Source organism: Neofelis nebulosa, chromosome 4, assembly GCF_028018385.1.
Source record: "Neofelis nebulosa isolate mNeoNeb1 chromosome 4, mNeoNeb1.pri, whole genome shotgun sequence".
Classification (NCBI taxonomy): Eukaryota; Metazoa; Chordata; class Mammalia; order Carnivora; family Felidae; genus Neofelis; species Neofelis nebulosa.
This window is the reverse complement of record NC_080785.1, coordinates 88,565,386-88,581,689: the sequence shown is the minus strand read 5'-3', so window position 1 is coordinate 88,581,689 and position 16,304 is coordinate 88,565,386. Positions and strand designations below refer to the sequence as shown.

Here is a 16,304-nt window from a genome sequence, read left to right as displayed (position 1 = left end):
GCCAAACTAAACACCAGAAAAGTATGCAAATTCTGACAATTTCTAACACCTTTCTCCCTTCCTAGGAACTCGTCGAGATGGTAAAAGCAAAGAAAGCTGCCCAAGAGCAAGTGCTGAATGCAAGTAGAGCCAAGAAATGACAATCTTTGTTGTGTGTGCATTTTTATAATAAAACTGAAAATATTGTACAAATTTTCATTCTTAAAATTCTATTTCAAGTGATAGTTTCAAAGTGTGCTATCTGCCATTCGCTGTGGTGGTCTTACAGCCTTTCAAAGTCTGATGCAGTATTTCATTCAAATTTTCAAGTATATTTTTTTTCTCGAGGGACTGGTAGCTCAAAACTTGCAGATCTTTTAGCTTTATAAATATATATGGTCGAAATATGTTGATTAGGAGCATTTTAATCATGAAGCCAGCACATGTTACTGCAAATCTGGTTAAACTCTGGCAGTTGCTCAATGGGACCTAAGGATTAGAAGACAAACAGTTAAAACTGAGTAAAAGACAAGTACTTAGCCATTAGGCACCCTGTACTTCAAAGAAAAGGAGCCAGGCTTACCAACAGCAGCAAGAGCTGGACTCTTATCATAAATATATTTGGTGCATACTTCTTGGATTATCTCTGCATTTACAGCCTGAAATAGAGAAGATAACTAGCATTCGGAGCTTTTCATAGTAAAGACACATTCTGTACCTGGAACTTTTTAGAACTAAAGCAGGAATTTAGGACACCTATTTTCAGCTTTGTCACAAGGAACTTTTCTACAAGCCTCACAGTGTCTAAACACTACTTACATCAATTCTTGCTTCAAGCTCAGGGATGGGAATTCTTCTGTTATAGCATAACATTTGCCTGCCAATATCTTCACAGATTGGAGTGGAACCTGTTTACAAGAGGAGGAAACACTTAGGTACTGGAATATTGATCAACCATATGAAAATAGAACTTAGGTCTTTATTCTTACCATCAAGTTGCAACAACATGTTTGTTTTCAGAAGATTTTTGGCTCGTGCAACTTCGCTTTCTGTTACACTTGTGCAGAGTCGCATCCTAAAACCAAATCAAAATGTCAAGTAGTTTGAAAATGACTTGAGTTAATGACTTAAAGACACTATATGTATTATTCCACAACATACACATAATTAGGATTTCAACTTAGTGAAAAGTTATTAATGATCCCAATAGCTACACAAAACCTAAAATAATACTGATGCTTTTTTTTAACTTTTTTTTTTTTAATGTTTATTTTTGAGACCGCATGAGCAGGGGATGGGTAGAGAGAGGGAGACACAGAATCCGAAGCAGGCTCCAGGCTCTGAGCTTTCAGCACAGAGCCCCACGTGGGGCTTGAACTCACGAACTGCGAGATCATGACCAGAGTCGAAATTGGAGGCTTAACTGACTGAGCCACCCAGCACCCCTGAAATAATACTGATTATCCTGGTATTAATTTTTCTTAACCATAGTATGATTGCAGATAGAGGTTCGATACAACACGAAGGTAGGCTGACCACATTTTGAGACATGCTACCATCAGTTTGAGACTTCACTAATCCTCATACTAGGATCTGATCTGCTAGAAGAGAGGTTAGTGGACCACTATCCAGCTGACTTATACCTACTGATTAACAATTACACCCTACTGAGGAGCTTTAGAGACATACAAGCCATTTAAGAATGGTGGAGGAGAGGAACCAGAGCGAAGTACAAGTTTTCCACGAAGCATGAGCCTTTCTGCCTTTGCTTCAAGGCAGTGGTTCTGAGTAAAACAATACATTTTTCTTTAGCAATGGCAACTTCAGATTTGCATAACACCACCATTCAAACCAGGTAACTTGCAAAACTTTAGGAACTTCTTTCTGAAGTAACCTTCTTAAAGATTAAGAATTTTCTATAAGTCAACTTCACATGAGACTTAAACATCTGTGATCTTTAAAAACATGGCAACCAGCTATTTAGTCTTTTTTAAATTTTTTTTTTTTTAATGTTTACTTATCTTTGAGACAGAGAGAGGCAGAGCATGAATGGGGGAGGGTCAGAGAGAGAGGGAGGGAGACACAGAATCCGAAGCAGGCTCCAGGCTCTGAGCCATCAGCGCAGAGCCCAACGCGGGGCTCGAACTCACAGAGTCGGACGCTTAACCAACTGAGCCACCCAGGCGCCCCTATTTAGTCTTGACTAAATGCTAGTATCACCATCAAAACTAGTCAACAGTGTAAAAACATGAATTCTAGGGATGCCTGGGTGCCCTAGTTGGTCACGTGTCCAACTCTTGGTTTCAGCACAGGTCATGATCTCATGGTTTGTGAGACAGCCCTGTGTTGGGCTCTGTGCTGATACTGATGCGGAGCCTGCTTTGATTCTTTCCCTCTTTCTGCCTCTCCCCTGCTCGCTCTCACTCTCTCAAAATAAATACGTAAACTTAAAAACAGTGTGAATTCTAAACAAGATTTATTTTCTCACCATTCTTTCTGAACAACATGTAGCATATCTGCAATGGTGGCCGGTTCACAAACCATATAGATGCCCCATAATCCTGTATCTGTGTATGACGTGTTGAAAGACTGGAAGCTGTGACAGAGGTTGCCGTGACAGGTGAGCTGGGCCAGCTTACTAGATAGATTCTGTAACGAAAAAAATTGTCCAAGAGAACGTACACGTGCCCAAATTACCAGAAAGCAAAATGAGTTCTGTGGCAAATAGTGAATGCCCTGAGAGGCTGTGTCTCCGTTTTATCTAGCGGCATCTCAATATGAAGTTAAAATTCAATGAGACTAAGAACAATACTTCTCTCACCAGCCCAGTGTACCCCCAGAGAAATTCACAATGTAAAAGCAATGAATCCTTGTAATTAACATAGCAGCTGCACCAATTCTAAAATAATTCATTCCCGTTACCAACCCAATTTGTAGGGCTCCTCGCTGTGTATGCTTAAAGATTTCAAATTCTATTGCATGTGAAGCCTACGATGTTTATATGAAGTATATTTTGTTGAAATCTTTGAGTACAAACATACTTTATATTTTGAAGTAATTTCAGACAGAAAAGGTACAAAAACAGTATGAGGAATTCCTTTATCCAAATTCTCTAACAACTGTTATTTTACCATGTTTGCTTTATCCTTCTCTTCAACATATTTTTTCAACTGTTTGAGAGATGTGATGTTTTGTGTACACTTCTAAAACCCAAGGAGATTAACATCAAAACAATTATTAAAACTAGAATATTAGCACTAATAATGGTACTATTAGTGAATTCTATCCTCCTTCAAATTTTTGCTAATTATCCAACTTACATACTTAGGGCACACACAAAAATCTTTCCCAGCCCAGGATGCACTCCAGGATCAGTCTGTATTTTAAAAGTCCATTCACAAGACAGAGTTCTGCCTTGACATTTATTATGGAAAATTATTCATAAAATCACTTACCATTCCTCCTCCAAAAGAGCGATCCCAGTTGCCAATCAGTGTGTTTGCAACCATGAGACATATTGTATCTGGATGTGCCCAACCAACAGCCTCAACAGCTATTGCAAGATGTGCCAAAGGCATCTTGTCATCCCTCACTCGAATCTAGTTAAAACAAAGAAAGCACAACTCTAGTGAAGACTGCCTGTGTATAGGGGCGCCTGGATGCCTCAGTCATTTAAGCGTTCGACTCTTGGTTTCAGCCCAGGTCATGATCTCAGTTTGGGAGATTGAGCCCCACGTCAGGCTCTGTGCTGACAGTGCAGAGCCTGCTTGGGATTCCCTCCCCCTCTCTGCCCCTGCCCTAATTATAATTACACCCTCTCTTTCTCAAAATAAACTTGGGGGGAAAAAAAAAGACTGCCACTGTGTAACAGGCTTAACAGGAAAGAAACACAACATGCCTCATTACATTGAACAGTCTAATCCAGAAAAATTTCTTGAGTTCTGGAAAGAAAACTTCACCAAAAGATCTGCAATTGAAATACTACAGGGGCACCTGGGTGGCTTAGTCAGTTGAGTGTCTGACTCTTGACTTTGACTCAGGTGATGATCTCAGTTTGTGCATTCTGCATTCTCTCTCTCCTCTCTGCCCACCCCCCACCCCACATGTGCATGTTTGCTCTCAAACACTTAAAAACAAAACAAACAAAAAAACCCCACATACATAGCCACCAGATGGTTACCTGGTCAAAAAGGACTGCATTATTTCACTGGCAGAAATCAGGAACATTCTAATTTCTAATCATGACACAACAGTCTATTTTCTAACAGGGACACAAAGCTTATTTTTGTCCTACCAATGCTATAGTTCTATGCATTTGCCAACATCAGACCACTTTTGATAGATTTCCTTCGAGCACCATCCCTAATGTGGCAAACTAGGCCTCCGAACGAGATTTATGGCTACAGCTGACAAGTAGCTGATTCTCTGCAAGTTCTGGCTCTAACAGCTACTCCCAGAAGTGTACTGTGGGCAGAACTTAATGAAGAATAAACCTGATGTGAAAATCAAAATTTGGGGAGTTTTAAAAATAGAAACACTTTTATAGCTCACAATACATAACTGGGCACAGTGTCAAAGAAAAAGCACAAAAAGACCAAATTATCACATTCCCCTCAAAACCTTGTTTCCTTATTAGGAAAGTAAGTGGTTAAATAATATGGAATATAAGCAAATGAATCCATCCCTTTCCCTTTTTCTATGTTTCAAATTAAGCCTCTGGTTTCTTCCATTTTACTCCTGTTAAAAATAAGCACATTTTGTACACTCATTCATAAATACAACCCAAGAAACCCAAAGGGCTAAATACTAGCTAAGGAGGCTTGCCCTACCTCACTTCCTGTGAATTTGCAGGGAGGCAGAGCTGGTATTTCTCCTTTGTGTGTGGACAAAGAGTCACCAAAATGAAACTTGGCTAACTCAAGCAGTTCATCATGGGAAACTCCTAAATTGAAGGAAAATATTTCATAGATCTAGTAGCAGTACAATCTACAGCAGACCAATAACTGCCAAACTTTACAATAAGCTCAAGGTGGTATCATGTGATCAAAGTTACACAAGATCTACTCGCACTCACTGAAAGCCACTTCAGAGTGAGCTGACAGCACACTCGCCCTGCTGTTACAGGCTTGGGGTTGCACAGCTTTCTCAGTCTGTAGAACAATTAACATACCAACAAATTCACAGCTGAGGATAAGAAAACAGCTAGAAAATACATTCTATATAAAATCCTGTTACATTAAGTTACTCAAGGTCCTAAAATGCAAACTAGCAAAAAGTCCCTTTTCAATAATTTTTGTAAAGTAGAAAAGAATATAAATATGAGCTCTAATTTAAAGAAGGCTGGGTACATAAATATGCTTTGTTCTCTGAGCTCTGCTATCAGAATACAGCAGTCAAAATTCAAAAGAATTTCATCTAAATTTCTGAATAAATCCAGAGCTATCCAAATATTCACTGCTGGCCATCCAAAACTTAAGGATTACTTAGATTCTAGGGGCACCTGGGTGGCTCAGTTGGTTAAGCATCTGACTTCGGCTCAGATCATAATCTCAGAGGTGGTGGGTTTGAGCCCCACCTCAGATGAACGCTGCTTCTCTCTCTCTCTCTGTCCCCCCTCCCCATCATGGGATTCTCTCTTTCCCTCTTCTCTCTCCGCCCCTCACTCACCTGGATCCTCTACCTCGCTCAAAAAAAAAAAAAAAACAAAAAAAACAAAAAAAACACGTTACTAATCCAAACTCATGACCCAAACAGATTCAGTCAATGAAGGATTCTTAAACACAAGGATAAACTTAGGAAACAAACTTAGACATGTGCAAGTGCTTTTACAAATACTGTCATGTTATTTATATGAAACATTCCTTTAGAATGTAAAAGCACAACTTGCACCCATTATTTTCCAAACAAATCTGTGGTATAAAACAAGACCATGTGTTTTCAGAAGCACTGTCTAGGAGAGCCACCTCGGATACCAATCCAGACAGTAACAAAACAACGGGAAACCCTGGTGGTCCAAGAATGACAACCAGAGAGTGAAAAACCATGAACACGCACACAGTTCTCAGCACCTGGTAACACCAACTTCCACTGCTTTATTAACTTCACCTACTGCCCTCCTGATTAGACATTCCAGATAGCTCCTGCTCCCACACCTTTACTTCTCCTCATACAGAAGGCAGGGGAGCCAGTAAATTTTTTAATGAAGCTAGGTCTGGTCTTTTTCATTGATTTTAAGATGCCATTGTTTGTAACGCTCATCATAACTTATGTACTAAAAAGACAAAATACTAATTAATACAGGACAAGCCATTAACTCTACTTCAGCAAGGTTGAAATGAGCCTATGAATTACAAAAAAACCCCCAAAAAACCCCGTTGTGTCCATGTGCCAACAACCATGGCAGAGACCTCCCAGTGTGGTCATTGAGGCCTAAGTCTTCCTGTTCCGAGGCAGTTTCAAATGTGGACCCCCAGTCGGCACCATCCATTTTAGAAACAGTTACACAAGAGAATTTCAGAGTGCACTGACGGCTATTACAAAGGTAATACGATTTAGCTTCAGAGCCTAATGAATAAACTGTTAAAGGTATTTAACCCTCATTTTCATTTTCTCCATCATTCCCAAGTAATTAGTTCACAAGTCTAACTAGGGCAACTAGAATTTTAATTTATTGTCATTTCTCAAGACAAAAATTAAATTTACACAAAAGAAAACTCCATCTATCTTTGTTTTGCCCTAAAAAGACAAAGTGAAAACAAAACTGGAAACCAATAAAATGTACTGTTTGCCTAAATTCAGACTGCCACGAAATCCAGCAGAATCTAACGTAAATTTTCTTTCATTCACTGGCTTCAAACATCCCCAAGGAAGCCTTGCCCTGAAGCCACTCACATAGTTGGATTCCCTTTAAACACTCTCAGCTCCCTGCACAGTTCCCCTTCTCAGTAATTAGTAGAGCTACTGAATGAACAAATCAAAGAATGAACAACATAACATATCCAATTCATGCCTGACCGAGGATGAAGTTGGTTCTCAAGAAATAATTTAAAATCTCAAGAGATTTCCATATTCTAGTACACTATCTTTCAAATGTCATTATCTCCCAGTTCGCTCATGTGCCCTTTCCTTGCAAGTTATGTGTGTACACTCATATCTGTAAGTTTTTCTGTTTTTTTAATAGGTTTTTTTAACCTCCTCTTCTACTGAAGAGAAGAAAGTCTATTTCCAGTGCTCCACATTCCCTTTAAATAGCATACTCAACAATTTGCTCTTTAAATAAAAAACCCCAGGAGCTCTCCCAACAGGATCAAACTAGTAAGTGCATCAATCTATGACTGTGTTTAAAGCAGTTACAGAAATTTATTTACTTATTTTTTATTTAGATTCAAGTTAGTTAACATATGTGTGTGTGTATGTGTGTGTGTGTATATATATATATATACACACATATATATATATATATAGTGTAGTATTGGTTTCAGGAGTAGAATTTTGTGATTCATCATTCAGTTACAGAAATGTAAATCGACTAACCTCCAGCAGCAGCAAGTACTATTCTTGGCCCCTTATAATGTGTGGTTATGTAATCCACCAAGTCCTTACGATTTATAGATCTGTAATGGAGAAAGAAAAGCAATATAAAAGGAAACTAAAAAGCACAGATCTTTATATAATATACCTGAAATTAAGTTGGACCTTAAAAATACTCTAAGTTAAATGCAGTCAGAAATAGAATACAGACAACAAGTATCAACAAAAGATGAAGAATTTCAACTTTCCTGTATCAAGAACAAAGAGCCGATACCGTCACTTGTTATTTCAGTACTATCCAAGAGCCCAGACACCTGGGAGTTAGATGGGGCCAAAATGTAGCTAACTACAAGTTCATTCAGATTATCAGGGAGGAAACATTACGTTTTGAAATATTTCTGAATTTTCAAAACTCATCATTTTTTCTCCAAAAAAATCTTGAGAATTATACCTACTTGATGTTTTCAGTTGGACCCAAAATAGTCCGTCCAAGTGCAGTATTTTGATAAGCTGTGGCATGAAGATAATCAAAAACAACTTCCTGTAAATTGGTTTCAACTTCCTGCATCTCCCTAAGGATGACTCCACGTTCACGTTCAATCTCTGCTTCTCCCAATGTACTGTTTTGTATTATATCAGCAAGAATTTCTACAGCTAATTAAAAATAAAACAAGAAGAAACACGAAGAGTCTTAATTTTCAATATTAAGATCTATTAAACTAGCATCAGAAACCATGATACTGACCGTCATTCAATTTTGACTAAATGATTAAGCCAGGAAGAAACAAATTTACTCCCATTAAAATTAAAAATATAAAATATAAACCCCTGTGGTAAAGAACTTGGGGAAAATTCCTAAATTTATCCGAGGTCTCCACAACACTTGTAATGACTACCACTTCAAACATGACCCAAGTGTATAGTGTTCTGTATGAAAATATTAAAAAGTAGAAAATTTTCTGTATAAAAACATCTAGGTAGGTACAGAGGATCCACAGCACCCAAATATTTGCTACTCCAGTCCCCACAGCAATGATGCTGCTATACAAACAAGCCAGTACATGCCATAATCTAACAGAGATGGAAAGTTAACATGTGAAGAAAAGGATAGGTATCCCAAAAAAGATACCTATTGCTATCAAAGGATTAAAAGTGACCCTTGGGAAAAAGTGATTAAGCCCTCAAATTATTTATATAAGAATGACCCTAATTTGCAAAAAGCCCAAAGTGAACTCAAGGATGCTATATGATGCTATAAAATTACACACTTCTCCAAAAAGGAAAAACCTAACCTATTTGTACAGGGGCAGGGTGCCTGGGTGGCTCAGTCGGTTAAGTGTCCGACTTCGGCTCAGGTCATGATCTCGCGGTTCATAAGTTCGAGCCCCTTGTCGGGTTCTGTGCTGACAGCTCACAACCTGGAGCCTGCCTCATATTCTTGTCTCCCTTTCTTTCTGCCCCTCCCCTGCTCACGCTCTCTTTCAAAAATAAACATTAAAAAAAATAGCAATAATTAAAAAAAAAAAAAGAATTCATACAGGGGCACCTGGGTGGTTCAGTTGGTCAAGTGTCCAATTCTTGGTTTCAGCTCAGGTCATGATCTCAAAGTTTATAGGTTCAAGCCCCACATCTGGTTCAGTGGTATCAGTGGGGAGCCTACTTGGGAATCTCTCTTTCCCTGTCTCCGACCCTCCCCTTCTCACGTGCTCTCAATATCAAATAAACTTAAAAAAAAAAAAAAAAAAAAAGAACTAGTACATAGTTGCAATCACAATCTAAATTTTAACAAATATAAAACATGAATAATCTTTAGTTTCTTTTTTTTACTCTACTGCAAACTTTTGTTCCTTGTTTAGATTCGCTTTAAGGGGCCTTGTCTCCAAAGCAATTATGTTCGAGTATCAATGACCTCCTATAATGAAGTACCAGTAGACTGCCCAACATGCTGAAACAAATTGCTAGACCAAAGCAAGCCGGTTGCAGAGATCATGACCAAAGGGAAAAAATATAAAACCAAATAAAAAACTCTGTCCACATAAGAACCAAAAGCCATGACGGGTGATGAAAAGGCCAAAGACAGATAGAAGGATAAGGAATCCCGTGTGAAGACTCTCTTGTAATACGGGATTGGTAGTCTAGACAGTATTTGCTCAAGTGGAAGTTCGTATTTCCTGGAGTTTATGTTTAATTAGAATCTTTCTTTTTAATGTATATTTAATATTATGTGTATTAACGGGCGCCTGGGTGGCTCAGTCAGTTAAGCATCCGACTTCGGCTCAGGTCATAATCTCCCGGTTCATTAGTTCAAGACCTGCATTAGCGTCTGTGCTGACAGCTCAGAGCCTGGAGCTGCTTCAGATTCTGTGTCTCCCTCTCTCTCTCTCTGCCCCTCCCCCACTCACACTCATTCGCACTCTCTCTCAAAAATAGACATTTAAAAAAAAATTTTGTTAATATATTATGTGTATTAGTATTGCAATACATGTACTCAATTTGTAATACAGTGGGACACCTGGATGGCTCAGTTCGTAAATCACCTGACTCTTGGTTTTGGCCCAGGTTATGATTTCATGGTTCATGAGTTCAAACTCTGAGTCAGGCTCCATGCTGCTGGTACAGAGACTGCTTGGGATTCTCATTCTCATTCTCTCTCTCTCTCTCTCTCTCTCTCTCTCTCTCTCCCTCTTTCCCTCCCTCCCCCTCCCCTAGCCATGCTCCAATTCTCTCTCTCAAAATAAATAAACTTAAAAAAAATCTGTAATACACCTATATTGATGTATAATCAAGGGGCACCTGGGTAGTTCAGTTGGTTAAATGTCCAACTCTTGATTTCGGCTCAGGTCATGATCCCACGGTTCATGAGTTGGAGCCCTGAGCTTGGGATTCTCTCTCTCTGCCCAGACCTCCCCTACTCATAATCACACATTCTTGCTCTCAAAATAAACTTAAGGAAAAAAAAAAAAAACACTTAAAACAAAATGAGAAGGTATCAATAAACATTTTTCCAAAGATGACAGATGGCCAAAAAGCACAAGAAAAGATGCTCAACATCATTCATCATCAGGGAAACGCCAATCAAAACCACAATGAGATAACACCTGACACCTATCAGAATCACTATTAACAAAAAAGACAAAGTAACAAGTACTGACAAGGATATGAATAAAGGGAAACCTTTGTGTACTGTTGGTGGGACTGTAAATTGGTGCAATTACTTTGTAGAAGTATGGAGGTTCCTTAAAAAAAAACTAAAAATAAAAGATACTAGAAGACCCAGCAATTCCACTTCTAGGTATTTATCCAAAGAAAATGAAAACACTAACTCAGAAAGATATCTGCACCCCCATGTTTACTGCAGCATATTATTTATAATAGCCAAGAATGGAAACAACCTCTGTGTCCATCAGTGGAAGAATGGATAAAGAAACTGTGGAATGGAATATTCTATAATGGACTATTATTCAACCACAAAAAAAGAATGAAATCTTGTCAGCTGCTACAAGGATGGACTTACAGGGCATCATGCAAAATGAAGTGAGACAGAAAAAGACAAATACCTCAGAAAAAAAGACAAATCTTCTGCATGTGGAATCCAAACAAAACAGAACAAGTTCAGATACAGAGAACACATCAGTGGGTGCCAGATGCAACCAGGAGAAATGTGCGAACTGTTTTCTTAGGCGTTTTGTAATTCTAAGTTGAATTTTTAAAAAATTAATAGAAAGGAAAATAACAAAGAAGTGTACTCCAAGATGAAGAACTAAAATGTGCAAACGCAGTAAAGATAAGAGAGTTTTGTTTAAAAAAAAAAAAAAAAAAAAAAAAAAAAGGCCCAGTAGGAACGCCTGGGAGGCTCAGTCGGTTAAGCGTCCAGCCTTGGCTCAGGTCATGATCTCAGGGTTCAGGAGTTCAAGCCCCATGTTGGACTCTGTGCTGACAGCTCAGAGCCTGGAGCCTGCTTCAGATTCTGTGTCTCCCTCTCCCTCTACCCCTCCCCCACTCTCACTCTCTCTCCCCTTCAAAAATAAACATTTAAAAAAATAAATAAAAATTTTAAAAGGCCCAGTAGTCCACAGTGATAAAGTGAGAGGGGAAAAAAGTAGGCAGTAAACTGGATACAACTAAAAATATTTCCCCACACAGGAATGGCTCTGGAGAAAAACTTTTTTTTTTTTTTTTTGAGAGAAAAAGCACAAGAAGAAAGGACAGAGGGGGAGTGGGGAAAAAAGAGGGAAAGATATAGAGTGAGGTAAAGGGAGAGGGACTTTTAGCCCCTTGTTACTACAGCCAATTAACAACTATAATATACAGAACATCAGAGACTGTTAGAGGGAGGGAGGGAGGAGGGGGGGAGGAAGGAGGAGGGGGAAGGAGGAGGGGGAAGGAGGGGGGGGAGAGAGAGGGAGGGGGGGAGAGAGAGGGAGGGGGGAGAGAGAGGGAGGGGGGAGAGAGAGGGAGGGGGGGAGAGAGAGGGAGGGGGGGAGAGAGAGGGAGGGGGAGGGGAGGGAGGGAGGGAATGAATATCCTAAGCGGGCTCCATACCAAGCATGAAGCCCAATATGAGATTCAATCCCATAACCCTGAGATCATGACCTGAGCCAAAAGCAAAAGTCAGACACTCAACTGACTAAGCCAGGTTGGCACAAGTCTTGCAGCCTACAACTGTTTGATATCATTTGTCATATTTGGAGGAAAAAATAGGTACCCCCCTCCCCCACATAGAGTTTGATTCATTTTTTCACATTTCTGGGGGTTTCACAACAGACATAATAAAACCAGTACTAGGTTATTTTTGAACTCTTGTGAAAATTACCTATCTGCAGTGTACATAATAACAATACCTCTTGGCAAATCTTTAGAGAATGCTTTGGCATAATATACAGTCTGCTCTCTGGAGGTATAGGCGTTGAGATGAGCACCCATGTTTTCAATCTCAAGTTCCAGATCTAACTGGGATCTCTTTTTGGTGCCCTGAAACAGAAAAGAAAATTATGATACCTTCCTTTATCTCTCATCTATTCTAAGGACTTCAGGCAATGAATATGAGGACATAAGCCATGTCAGTTTCATGCAAGGACCAAATCTGATTCCTAAAGTGCATCAGTGGTGTATACTTTCAGATGACCCTGACATCAACTCTACAGAACAACGGTCAGTATTTCAGGTAATTATTCTGGAAAGAAGAAAAGATTAAAATAAATAAATTATACTATACTACTGAAGTAGTTCTCCTTCCCTTAGAATGAGATATTGTGCTTAATGGCTCTTAAAGAAAATGCTTTTTTATAAAGTCTTACAACTTACCTTGAAAGCCATATGCTCCAAAAAGTGAGCTGTGCCATTATTCTTCTCATTTTCATACCGACTTCCGGCATCAATCCAGAGCCCAACCTGAATACAATCAAGAAAAAATTAAGTAAAACATCACTTTCTTTCTTCTGGGGGGACAGAGGTATAGAGGGAGCAGTCTCCTTCCCTTTTTTTTTTTTTTTTTTTAAACAAATGCTTTCCAGTCTTAGCACTAAAGTTTTCTTGACTTGAGTGGATTGACAACACATTCCTAAGAACTAGGAGATTTAAAAATGTTGATGATCAGTCTACCGGTGAGTGCTAAAATACTACTTGCCAGTTTCATGGAGGACCCAGATTTTTAGCCCCTTGTTACTACAGCCAATTAACAATTATAATATATAGAAGAACATCAGAGACTGTCAGAAAAATCTACGTTCAAATCCTGGCTCTGTCATGTATTAGCTGTGTAACTTGAACAAAACCATTTAACTTCTCTGAACTTGACCCTTAATTGTAAAAAGGGTGTGTTGGTGCCTACTACAAAGAACTGTTTTAAAAATCAAATAGAGGACACCTGGCTGGCTCAGTCAGTGGAGCATCTGACTACTGATCTTGGGGTTGTAAGTTTGAGCCCCACGTTGGATGTAGCAATTACTTTAAAAAAAAAAAGTTTAAAAATTAAAGATCACATAAGACAATATATGCAAAAACAGTTGGCACAGAGTAGCCTAGAGAAGGTACTTCTTTCATTATCAACACTACTAACAACAAACAACACAACTGGCTGCAGGAACCAGATGCAGACCCTTAAACAAAGTACATATGCATCCAGTATGGAAGTATCACTGGAAGAAAAATTCACAAATGAGAGTCACCTGTCAAGGCCAAAGAACTGCCCCTATTTTTCAACCACCATCCAACAAAAAGCTTAGATTAAAATAAACATCTGCCCTTTCCTAAGTGCCTAACAATTAAACAGTGGTTGCTGGAATCACTTACTGTGCATGTTGAGAGCCCAGAGTCTTCAGAGGCCACTCTGAGTCCGTTGTCCAAACGTGTTACTCGCGTTTCAGGAACATTCAGAACAACCTGTGTAGCAGCCTGTGTATTTCTCCATCTGTTCCCTCCAAAATATAATGACTGGTTGGGGGTGAAGGAGTGGGAGAGAGGAAGCAAAACACATCACTATTCTGATTTTAACTTTTGTTCCAATGAGACCCACCCCTTTGCTTGGCTTAGGAACTTTCCTTAACCACTCTCCTAAAGCCAGCAACAAGCCTGCAAACATGCCTTCACCTTAGGGAAAACAAGCAGTTATTATCATTACACAGAGAGAAACTGTTTTTACTTCAGTACCTCTCCTAGAAAAGCTTAATATTCATTGTAGAGGAAACGGGACGGGGGAGACAATGAAGGGAGAGAAAACTGTAAAAATATGTATACACTATAAAGAAATGAGATTTAGGTTTTCACTGTTCAAGAAAAGCAATAAGTTTTGGAAAAGGTAGAAAAACAAGATAGGAAGAAGGGCAGATGCTCCAGATCTACCGTGGTTGAAAGATTTGTTGACTACGGACCATTCGCCTGTCGGCAATTTTTCTTTTCCTTTAAACACAGTTAAAGTCCCTCCCACATACCCTGGAGAAAGCTAGAGGTTATCATGAGAAAAATATATACACAGACAAAACTTTCCTTTGGCTACTCCGGGGTTCGCAGGAAGCACAGCTGAGGATGAAACTCGGCCTTAGACAAAAAGAACTCTCGTCTCACTTTTTAATTTCTCCCCATTTGCAACCACTGTGCTTTTAGTAACCAACACGCACTCTTTACGACTCCTGGGCAACTGCCGGGAAAGGCGCCAGCAACCGGTGTCATCCCACGCTTCACTAGCAGATCACGCGCGGCGGGTGACCAAGGCCAGCTCATCCCCAGCGGGCATTCAGCATCCCCTGCCCCCTGGTTCCCCACGCGCCGTGGGGGTGTGGGGCGCCGACTCCGCCGCTGGGCCGGGGGCCCGTGACTCAGCTCCGCCGCGCGGGGTCCGGCGGCAAAGGCCGTGTCTCAAGCGACACCCAGACAAGTGGAAAGAAGCTCACCCTCCTGGCAGCGCCTCCAACCAGAAGCCTCTCCGTGAAACCCCAAAGCCGCCGCTGGGCCGCAGGCAACAGCACCCACCTGGCCGCCGCTGCCGCCATCTCGGTTGGGGACGGGGAGGATATGCTTCCGGGGTCGTGACCTGATGTCCCAAAGTAGGTGGGCTCCACCTTGTGGCCAAGATGGAAATGACACTCTTCGAAGCGGTCAAGGAAGAAACAGAGCTGGGCTTTGTGCTGAGCTGTAAGCCCCTAATAACACGAATTAGGGAGTCTGTATGAGTTTCCTGTATTATCAGTTACTTAGATCGCCTACGGAGTGCGAGACACAAATGTGGAGGCGTTAAAGGTAACCTGGTGAGACCTATTATCCCATTGATGGCTGCAGTTGATTGGATAAAGTGGAATAGGATCCAGAACTCACTGTCCTTAAGGAAGCATCTATTGGGAGAGACCAGCGTACTGAGAGGAGGGAAGGATATGCCATTGTTGACCCTTAGTCCCTCTTTTTTTTTTCTCTCTGTCTATGCTTTTTTTTAAATTTTATTTTTTATTTTTTTTACTTACATCTAAATTACTTAGCATATAGTGCAATACTGATTTCAGGAGTAGATTCCTTAGTGCCCTTGCCCATTTAGCCCATCCCTCCTCCCACAACCCCTCCAGTAACCCTCTGTTTGTTCTCCATATTTATGAGTCTCTTCTGTTTTGTCCCCCTCCCTGTTTTTATATTGTTTTTGTTTCCCTTCCCTTATGTTCATCTGTTTTGCCTCTTAAAGTCCTCATATGAGTGAAGTCATATGATTTTTGTCTTTCTCTGACTGACTCATTTCACTTAGCATAATACCCTCCAGTTCCATCCACATAGCTGCAAATGGCAAGATTTCATTCTTTTTCATGGCCGAGTAATACTCCATTGCATATATATACCACATCTTCTTTGTCCATTCATCCATCGAGGGACATTTGGTCTCTTTCCATACTTTGGCTATTGTTGATAGTGCTGCTATAAACATGGGGGTGCATGTGTCCCTTCAAAACAGCACACCTGTATCCCATGGATAAATGCCTAGTAGTGCAATTGCTGGGTCATAGGGTAGTTCTATTTTTAGTTTTTTGAGGAACCTCCATACTGTTTTCCAGAGTGGCTGCACCAGCTTGCATTCCCACCAACAATGCAAAAGAGATGCTCTTTCTCCTCATCCTTGTCAACATCTGTTGTTGCCTGAGTTGTTAATGATAGCCATTCTGACAGGTGTAAGGTGGTATCTCATTGTGGTTTTGATTTGTATTTCCCTGATGATGAGTGATGTTGAGCATTTTTTCATGTGTCGGTTGGCCATCTGGATGTCTTTTTTGGAGAAGTGTCTATTCATGTCTTTTCCCCATTTCTTCACTGGATTGTTTGTT

The 16,304-nt window shown here is 40.1% G+C and overlaps 2 protein-coding genes across 4 annotated transcripts in view; one reads left to right on the top strand and one right to left on the bottom strand.

The window, feature by feature from the left end:
- DNAJC2 (DnaJ heat shock protein family (Hsp40) member C2) overlaps positions 1-193 on the top strand; it is a 37,811-nt gene extending 37,618 nt beyond the window's left edge. For all 3 annotated transcript variants that reach the window (XM_058725337.1, XM_058725339.1, XM_058725338.1), the window contains one exon: positions 66-193. In XM_058725337.1, coding sequence (XP_058581320.1) covers positions 66-140 — 75 coding nt within the window. In that variant the 3' untranslated portion in view covers positions 141-193. The remainder of the gene's footprint in view (positions 1-65) is intronic.
- On the bottom strand, positions 146-15,028 carry PMPCB (peptidase, mitochondrial processing subunit beta). The gene is made up of 13 exons (XM_058725340.1): positions 14,898-15,028; positions 13,801-13,941; positions 12,814-12,900; positions 12,351-12,480; positions 7,965-8,163; positions 7,513-7,592; positions 4,809-4,921; positions 3,435-3,578; positions 2,468-2,628; positions 969-1,054; positions 799-887; positions 563-638; positions 146-468 (listed from the first exon to the last, which is right to left on the bottom strand). The coding sequence occupies exons 1-13, from the start codon at positions 14,994-14,996 to the stop codon at positions 404-406; spliced, it is 1,470 nt and encodes a 489-aa protein (XP_058581323.1). The 5' UTR covers positions 14,997-15,028; the 3' UTR covers positions 146-403.
- Between the last annotated feature and the right edge of the window lie 1,276 nt (positions 15,029-16,304).